Source organism: Acytostelium subglobosum (assembly GCF_000787575.1).
Source record: "Acytostelium subglobosum LB1 DNA, scaffold: scaffold8, whole genome shotgun sequence".
Lineage (NCBI taxonomy): Eukaryota > Evosea > Eumycetozoa > Acytosteliales > Acytosteliaceae > Acytostelium > Acytostelium subglobosum.
The window spans coordinates 365,482-374,783 of record NW_012236525.1 but is presented as its reverse complement, the minus strand read 5'-3'; the positions used below and the strand labels follow the sequence as shown (position 1 = coordinate 374,783).

Here is a 9,302-nt window from a genome sequence, read left to right as displayed (position 1 = left end):
CCCCCCTAAACAATTAATCAATCAAAGTCCTTTGTGTATGTTAATGATGAGGTGATGTGACATCGTCTTATACCACCATATCCGGTCCATGATCATAAAGAGACTTCGTCGTCAACAACTCTCGTTGTCTGTCTTGTCGAGTCTTCGTGCCCCACCCACACACATCAACATTACAGTCGACCGCCAATCAAACTCTAACCTTATCCTTCTCTTTCTTATTCTCTCCATCCCCAACTAATCACTTATGATAGAATATAGTCTCATTCAAACAACAAACAACAACATATTTGTAATATATCTATATCTATAATCAATCATTCAATCAATGTCATCACTATCATTATCATCCCCAAAATCTTCGACCACCGCAACAACAATGGACGAGTCAAGCATTGAGGAGATTGCTCCTCATATCCTATTTGAGATACGCAACTCACCATCTTTGATGTCCATGTCCAATAGCAACAACAACACCAGTACAGACAGCGCCAACACCCCCACCAACAACACAGACAAACATGCTGAGCTAGACTTTGTACCAATTTCCCCCATCCAGGGCTTTGGCAATGGCCGCTCCAGCATCACCTCGTCCACAGGCATGCGTCCATCGAGCCGAAATAGCGTACGTCGCAGCTCTGGTGCTGGACATCACTCGCCCTCAAACTCATTCCTGCATCTTGGTGAAAGCAGTGGCAGTGGCAGTGGGCTTGGACTTGGACTCGGACTTTCACTTGGTAATAGTAATGGCATTGGCAATAAGAGCTCAGATGACAATAGCCTGGACGTTGGTACGGGTGGCGGCATTGGCAACTCAATATTCAACAACAACATGTTCTATCAGTCCTCCACGTCTTCATTCGCGTCTCTTCCCAACCCATTGCCCGGCTCGCCACGTGTCGAGATCCTGGCCAACGAGAGCGTGCTCTCCAGCTCGACCGACTCACTCACCAACTCATACTCACTCATCAACCTGTCGTCTTCTCCATCGCAATCTGCTCCCTCATCCCCACCCTCATCCAAATCACTCAAGTTCCACAGCTTCAAACAACAACAACATCAACAGCAACAACAGCAACAGTTCCAGGTTGGCTCACCTGGTAAGGGCTACGGCTCACCAATCCCCTCGAACAACAGCAACAGTAACAACAACAACAACAACAACAACACATTGTCCCCACCTTCATCACCGCCCATGAGCTGCGGCTCTACCACACCTGTACACTGCAGCCTCAATGATTGCCTTCTGTGCCAACGTGGACAGCCAGAGATCCTTATCAAGCAGCCAACATGGGCCAGTATCATGCGCGTGGTCTTCTATACATTGAACCATGAGATGCCCGAGAAGCAGTTCTTCTCGCTCAAGACCGATGTGTACGAGTTCATGACCTCGCATTGGGACGTGCTGTGTTTGAATAAGAAGCGCTCGGACAACTGGCACAAGCAGATACAGGACATGCTGTCGCACTCCAAGAACATCTTTGACTCGGGCATGGACACATACAAGCAGAATGGTTTCTGGCGTCTGAAGCAGACCAACGACCCATGGACCATGCAGAAGGGCGGTCGCAAGGGATCGACGTCGATGCCCTCGTCACCCCTGTCCATGGTGTCCACGCCAGCGTCCGCCCTGCTGGCACAGGCCATCTCCAGCTCGTCGGCAATGGCCATGTCGGCGTCGTCCACGTCCAACTTTGCATCGCTGGCCTCCCCGCCACGCACGTCAACGCCCTCGATCAACATCCCGCGTCTAAACACATCGCCATTGTTATTGTCCCGCGTGGCCAACAACTCTGGTATCTTTGACGACTTTAAGAAGCGCTCATCCATCGAGATGCTCCTGGAAAACCTCGAGATGGACTCGCCACGCAAGAAGCGTCTCTCAGACTCTGGTGACATCCAACGCAACTATATCGATAGTCCACGCGAGGAGTTGTACATTAGCGAGTCATCAAACAACTGATCCTTCCATCAATCCATTCATTCAATCAATCAATCACATTATTTGTACCATAACTATCAATCCCCAGCAACATCAACATCAACATCAGCAACATCAACAACATCAACATATTGACTTCAATTAGCTTGTGAACATTTATACACAAGTTAAACTATACTCATCCGATTGATATATATAATATTTAATCACAAACTCAAACCACAAACTCAGCATCGACCAACACTCCACACGAGATTCAAACTCGTCTGTACACATCATCATCAATCATTCATGTAATATCATACAATCAAACCAATCAATCAGTTATAACAATCAAACAATCATTGACATTGAAGAAGTAATTCTTACATTGGAACAATAAAGATACACATAAATTATAATCATTTAATTATTTTCTCTCTTTGAGCTTGTTCCATTCAATCATGGAATATGTACATTTATGGATGTTACATCATACAACAAGTTTACCACTTCTCCTTGTTTGTTCTCAACTCCAACTCATGTGTCCATGCTGTCTTATCTTGTTGGTATAAGTTCCAATAGGTATTGGCGACTGTTTGATGGATGATGATGATGTTAGTATCTGCATCACATGTGCCAATGTTAACAACAACATACTTTCAACAGGATTCAACATTTCATCGAGTGGCCTGGTGGTCTCCTTTGAAACGTTGACTTGACCATCGATGACTACATGTGCTACGTGGATACCCTTGGGATAGTACTCTCTTGCGAGTGACTGTGCAAAGGCACGCAGTCCAAACTTGCCCACGGCGAATGGTGAGAAGTTGACTGAGCCACGCATTGAAGCAGTGGCTCCAGTCAATATGATGGTGCCCTTGTTTTGTGACAACATATGTGGAAGGACTTGCTGGGATGCTGTGATGGCACCAAGACAGTTGTTGCGCCAAGCGCTCTCATAGTCCTCAGTGGTCAACTTCTCGATTGAGCCATACTTGAATGAGCCGACGTTGTATACAAACACATCGGGATTGCCCACTCTGCTCTTGATCTCACTGAAGCCATTGATGATAGACTCTGTGTTGCCAGCATCAATTTGAACACTGATGGCTTTGCCACCAGCATCATTGATCTCCTTCTCAAGTGCCAACAGTTTATCCTTTGTACGTGCTGCCAATGCCACAGTGAAGCCCTCCTTAGCGAACCTTTAATGTAGATTAGAGTATTAATTAATTAGAATGGTGATGCTCAACTGTCAAGTGATTGATTGGGCCCAACACTGATCATACCTTCTAGCAACAGCAGCTCCAATGCCTGGACCAACACCTAATACAACGGCTATCTTTGACATTATTGATTGATTGATTATTTAATATAGATATATAATAAGTTTGTAATATTTGTTTGTTTGTTATGTTTGTTTGATTGAATGAATGATTCTATTGATTGAAGATCACTATTATAAATTGGATCGTTAATATTCATGACTTCAGAGATGGAAGGTGGTGGAAAGTTGCGGAAGTTGCCTCTATCTGAAGAATGCAATCTTCTGGAACCAATTTGAAACGACACTTTTTGACCCTAGGTCTTATACCAAAAATTATATTAAATTAAAAGATCAAATATTCTTTAAAGTCGATCTCAATTCTTTAGAAGAAAGAATAGGAAGACAAAATTCTAAAGAATATTTATCAATTTTAAAAAAGCCAAAAATTCCGCTATAAAAACATGGCAAAAATTCGATTCAAAACATGGGCTCCATAGCATAGCTGGTTATTGTACTTCCCTAGTAAGGAAGGGGTCACGAGTTCGAATCTCGTTGGAGCCTTTTTGAAAGTTTTTTTTGTTGAGCTTTTGAGGACTGTCAAAGTGTCTGAAACGTTCCCTCCTCCGCTGTTTTATCATCCAGAGCCATCTTTATTGAATTCAAAGACACTGGAAAATATAAACTGAATGATTTTAGAATAAATAATCAATTGTTTGGGTTAATTATTATCTGATTAAATGATCTCATTATTAGAATAAGTATTTTAAGATTTTTACTTAGATATATATCATGAAGATGGCTTTCGAATCAAAACATCGTTGTAAATACTAAACAGTTTATAACTAACCCGTTTGTCAAAGACGATGATGACGTTTTTTTTGACCTGTACCAAAAACACAAACGGTGCGACCTATTTTAGTTCAAAACCATCTTTTAATTAATTAATTAATAGGTTGTGAGTTGATCTATTATGATGGGGTGATTGTTGGAGGTTTTTGATTGACTTGACAGATGATGATTGAATCCAAACCTCCAGCCGCTGCATTTCAAGACACCAACACACAATGTGAGTGTGTTCCAAACATAACCAATCACCAAGTTCTGTAAAGGGGCATATATTGACACATCATATGATATGACCAACATCAAAAACGACCATCACTTCATTCAAACAAACAATCATTATTCAAATATAATAATAATGTATAATATAAATTATTTAATATTATTACTTCTTGTAATATGTTCCACAACACACGCAATATCATGCCCACCAAATACTTTGGTCGATGTTCAAGTTGATGGATACTGCCGTTCATCCACAAATCAATCACTTGCATTTGTTAAAGTTTGGAATCCATTCCAATATGAGTCAGTTTCAATGGTGGATTCGGCCACCAATCAACCAATACCCTACACATTCTCTGGTGGCTACGCTGTATTCACACCCTCGCCTGTCCAACCATCCGTCGTGCTCTCCTACGGCAACTCTGGCTGCATGTTAACCAAGTCCTACAACATCATTCAGACCAACATTACCTACATCCAGCCACTCTGTCCATTCACCAACTATGTGATCAACTTTGTCGGCAACTCATCGATCAAGTCGTACTACCTCAGTACTGCTCAAGCATTCACGAGACAGGGTGCGTCGCCACCTTACTCCTTCCAGTATGACAACCCCGCCACCTACACGATCAAGACATCAGAAGACTCTGTGAGCACGATACCCCCAACCAACGCCTGCACCTACCGTCTGAGCGTGTATCCCAAGTCCACATCTACTCCCACGCTAAGTCTAGTGTACCCAACCTGTAGCCTCTTGAATGGCTCCATCACAGTTACCAACGCTGCTTCATACAGCTCAATTGCACTGTATGACAAGAACATGATCGCTGTCTCTGGTAGCAATGGTGTGTACACTGGACTCGGTTTCCAGACTTATACATTGGTTGTTCAATCTGGCCTGTGTGGCACACAGACAATGAAGGTGGACATGCCCAAGGTATCACCAATAATCAAGCTAGATGTACTTGGTTATCAATGTCCAAACAATGCCACTGTCAAGGCTACATTGATCAATGGTAACAACACCGATCCATTGCTTTACTTCTACATTGGTGCGAGACAAGTTCTGCCCACCTTCACCATGGACCTCACAATCAAGAATCAGATCATCTACAACCTCAAAGGATGTACCTCAGTCTACAACTACGTCCCATCACCATACAGTAAGTATCACTCACTCAATCACTTTATCGTTCAATCACTAACTCAATCACTCACTTTAGCCAAGAACATTGGATACCAGGTTGTGTCGAGTGACTATTGTAAGACGGTGAATGTGTCTGTGACTGCCGGACCAGAGGTATCGAACATTACCGTGACCAACCCTTTGACAAAGGAGAATATCACATTGGACGCCAATAATAGGTTCATGGCCAACTACTCAACCAACTATGCCGTCTACTCCACATGCTACTCCGATCCATACCTGTTCTCAGTGCCATACCCCATCCCAGAGTACGAGATCTCAGCTGGTGACAACAGTTTGGACAACACTTGTTTCTACAACTTCACTTTGCGTGTATTCAACTTCCTCCAGTTCGTCAACCTCACATTGGTCGAGGTGACCGACTACACTCAACCGTACCACCCAACCCCCATCAACATGGCACCAGACAGTCTTGGCTACTTCCGAAACATCCCTCGCTTCAAGTCGTACCAGCTCAAGTTCAATTACAACAACAACTGCTCAGGAATGAACACCATCTCCATTGCCCCACAGCAGGCCACCGTTGATCCCTACACCCGCATCACCAACACCAGCCGAGTCTTGAGCTGGCCAAAGTGTTCGGCCACCGCCAGTAACAACTTGATCAAGGGTATTCTTGAGGTGACCCTGACCGGACCACTCGGCATCCAAGTCTACAACGTGTCCTTCCAGGAGAACGAGGTTGTGACTGCATATTACAACGCCAATGGATGCCGCTTCATTGGATTCCAGTGGTTGGCACCAAACTACCGTGACCCATACTACACCCATCTCACATTGATGAGGAATGCCTCGTGTCCATACGCACACGACTCGCTGATCTTTGTCAACCAGACACTCCAGGTCATTGTCTATGTTGAGAACAACGCCATGCCCATCACCTCAGGAATGTTCTCACTCCACCCTGGTACCTACACTTTCAAATTCTTCTACTTTGCCAGTCAACTCTGTAATGACTACCGCAACTTTACCATCGGCTATGACAATGGTATGTATCAATGATTGACCTCGGACCACTTCACAACCTAACTTCGCACTACACAGAGTACAAGCTCAACTACAAGATCACACCTGTTACTGATTGTGGAGATGTGGCTGGAGGTGGCCAACTTCAATTGACTGGTAACTTCACGGATTTGACATTGAGTGGAAAGAATCCCAATGGAAACCTCAATCCTGTTTGGACTGGTCTGAGATCACAAGAGTATAGAGTATCGTTCACAGAGGTTGGATCATCATGCAAGGGTGACAACTATCCAATCTTTATACCACCCGTTGAAGTGGACTTTGCCACGACTACAATCAATCCAACTTGTACACCATACATCCAGATGGCCGGTGATGGATACATGCAAGTTAATGTGACAACCAAGGTCGGTGGTGTCAAGCTACCCATCACAAGCATATCATACAACCAGCGTGTCAATGTCTTTGAGAACCAGAGCTACCTATCCAACCTTGGCGCAGGTGTCTACGACCTGTTCATTATTTCCAATCAATGCGAATGGAAGACCAATGTCACCTTGCCAATGGATCCACGTAAGTCCAAGACTCCACTTATCCCATGATATGTTTGATCAATGACTAACATTCAATCAATCAAACATATTTAGTACCATTCAAGTTCACTGTCAATCAACCATCATGCCCATATGGTGGAAGCATTGATGTGACTACGACCAGGAGCAATATCAACTTCCAAGGATTCGTTGACCAGGAGTCGAATGGAAACTCATTGTACCAACTCTATCCAAACATGACTGTTAAGATCAAGTGGAATGATTACTGTATCGCTTCAGTACCATTTAACAACATTGTTTCCGCTCAGCCCATTCCACCAAGTGTCAAGATCACAGATGCTTCATGTGGAGGCTTTGATGGTGCGATCAAGGTCACAGACAACCTGGCCAACTACATTGTCTACTTGGAGAGTCGTCAGCCAACAGCACCAGGCGAGTGGTCTGGTCTGAGCGCAGGCACATACACGCTCACATACACCAAGATTCAGACTGGATGCAAATCATCAGTCCAGCTCACAGTCGGCTCAGACACATCGATGGCGGCAGTCCAAACCGCCAAAGAGTCGTGCCATGGAAGCTATAATGGTGTTGGAATGAGCATTGATTCATCAAACTATGCCACACAGGTCGTGCCCGCCAGTCCAGCCACCTTCAACCCATGGAGCGTCTTGACCACACCATTCCAGGCTCAGCAGTTGAGTGGAGTGTTCCCTCAGCTGACCCAGGGCAACTACGTGGCCTACGCGACCAGTCGAAGCAACCCAATGTGTGTCCGCGCTGCGCCATTCACCATCAATGCCAACGAGCCAGTGACCAACGATGTCACCATCACGCCAATCTGTCTGAACGAGTCGTACGCCAACATTGTGCCATCTTTCTTGCCATCGGACTACACCAACATTGAGTACGTCTTGGATGGCGTCACGATTTCCAACCCAACACAGGAGCAGATCAAGCAGGGCTTCAACGTCACCAACAACCAACAACATACATTGAGTGCCATTGTCAGGGATCAGAGATGTCCTCGTGTTCTTGCACAGGCCGCCATCAATGTGGCTGCGGTCTGTGGAGGATCCACTACGACTGCCAGCACCACTGCCAGTACCTCAGCTTCGACCACGGCAACGACTGCCTCGACGACAGCCACTACCACGGCCACCACAACAGCGACTACGACGGCCTCCACCACTGGCGGTGTGACAATGTCCACAACAACAGGAGATGGTATGAATCTGTCATCACAGCTTCGTACTCCGTGGAGTCTACTATTGATCCTATTATCACTATTATTACTATGTATTGTACAATAAACTTTGATGTCATTGATGTTGTTGCTTATCAGCCAATGTCATTAGATTTACACATTCAAGTATCTGATGTTTGGACACCTCTGCAATGTGTCCATTCGATATCATCTCATCAAGAATGAAGTGTGCCTTGTCAATGTGGAACATAACCTAAAGTGACAAATGACATGTCAATGAGTGAGCGACAATGTAGTTGACACTTGAACACTTACATCCAACTCGCATACTTGTTCGAACAAAGTATCAAGTATCTCGACATAGTTATGTATCAGTTCTAGGATTGATAGTTCATTCTCTGAATGATCGACACCAACTATAAAGTACAATGAGAGATATCTCCTGTAGACCAACTTGTAGTCTTGATACTCAAGGTATGAACACTTTGTAACGTGTAGACATTGATGTTAGCAATCAATCAAGTTGTTGTATATATGTATGTACATACTTGATTTACACTCCTCGCAACACATTTCCTTATTATCTCTGCCTCTTGAGCTGGACGTTTCTCAAAGGGTACATATTGGTAGTACTGTGACAGTCTGACCTGACCCTGTCTATTGGCCAACATAAAGAACTTGATCATTATCAATCATATTATAAATATATATATTTATATGTATAACTATGAATCAATCAATAGACTTGAGAAGTTCATTTCATTGAAGTTCCCTTGCCCGATTGAATCAAACACAACACAGCGAGCTAGAAGTAGTGGTTGTAGTGTTGTTGGATCTCTTGCAACCCAAGTGAGTTATATTGCCGTGGGAGGGTGTGTTGGTAGTGAGTAACACAATACTCAGTGACTACACATATTCATTCTCATTACACTCACTGTCACTGCTGTTCTGTTGTTGCTGCTGCTGTAGCTGCAATTCGTTCTGAGCTACCACCCAAATACCAACACCACCAACAAACATGGAATCTTGATCTTGTAGTATGGTCCGTGGCGCGGTCATATGCCTTGCTTATACAAGGTGCTGCTGTTAACAGGAAGGGTATTTATAATCATACA

The 9,302-nt window shown here is 44.2% G+C and overlaps 4 protein-coding genes across 4 annotated transcripts; 2 read left to right on the top strand and 2 right to left on the bottom strand.

Moving 5' to 3' along the window:
• Positions 1-325: 325 nt before the first annotated feature.
• SAMD00019534_045280 (hypothetical protein) lies at positions 326-1,960 on the top strand (the record flags this gene model as incomplete). Its single annotated transcript, XM_012900018.1, has 1 exon — positions 326-1,960. The coding sequence occupies one exon, from the start codon at positions 326-328 to the stop codon at positions 1,958-1,960; it is 1,635 nt and encodes a 544-aa protein (XP_012755472.1).
• Positions 1,961-2,424: 464 nt separating this feature from the next.
• SAMD00019534_045270 (hypothetical protein) lies at positions 2,425-3,272 on the bottom strand (the record flags this gene model as incomplete). The annotated part of the gene is made up of 3 exons (XM_012900017.1): positions 2,425-2,513; positions 2,579-3,126; positions 3,211-3,272. 3 exons carry the CDS (start codon positions 3,270-3,272, stop codon positions 2,425-2,427), a joined length of 699 nt encoding a protein of 232 aa, XP_012755471.1.
• A 1,297-nt stretch (positions 3,273-4,569) lies between these two features.
• Positions 4,570-8,293, top strand: SAMD00019534_045260 (hypothetical protein; the record flags this gene model as incomplete). The annotated part of the gene is made up of 4 exons (XM_012900016.1): positions 4,570-5,419; positions 5,480-6,451; positions 6,508-7,002; positions 7,077-8,293. 4 exons carry the CDS (start codon positions 4,570-4,572, stop codon positions 8,291-8,293), a joined length of 3,534 nt encoding a protein of 1,177 aa, XP_012755470.1.
• A 15-nt stretch (positions 8,294-8,308) lies between these two features.
• Positions 8,309-8,879, bottom strand: SAMD00019534_045250 (hypothetical protein; the record flags this gene model as incomplete). Its single annotated transcript, XM_012900015.1, has 3 exons — positions 8,309-8,440; positions 8,518-8,670; positions 8,736-8,879. Coding segments are annotated over 3 exons (429 nt in total), but the record flags the coding sequence as incomplete, so codon positions are not given.
• Between the last annotated feature and the right edge of the window lie 423 nt (positions 8,880-9,302).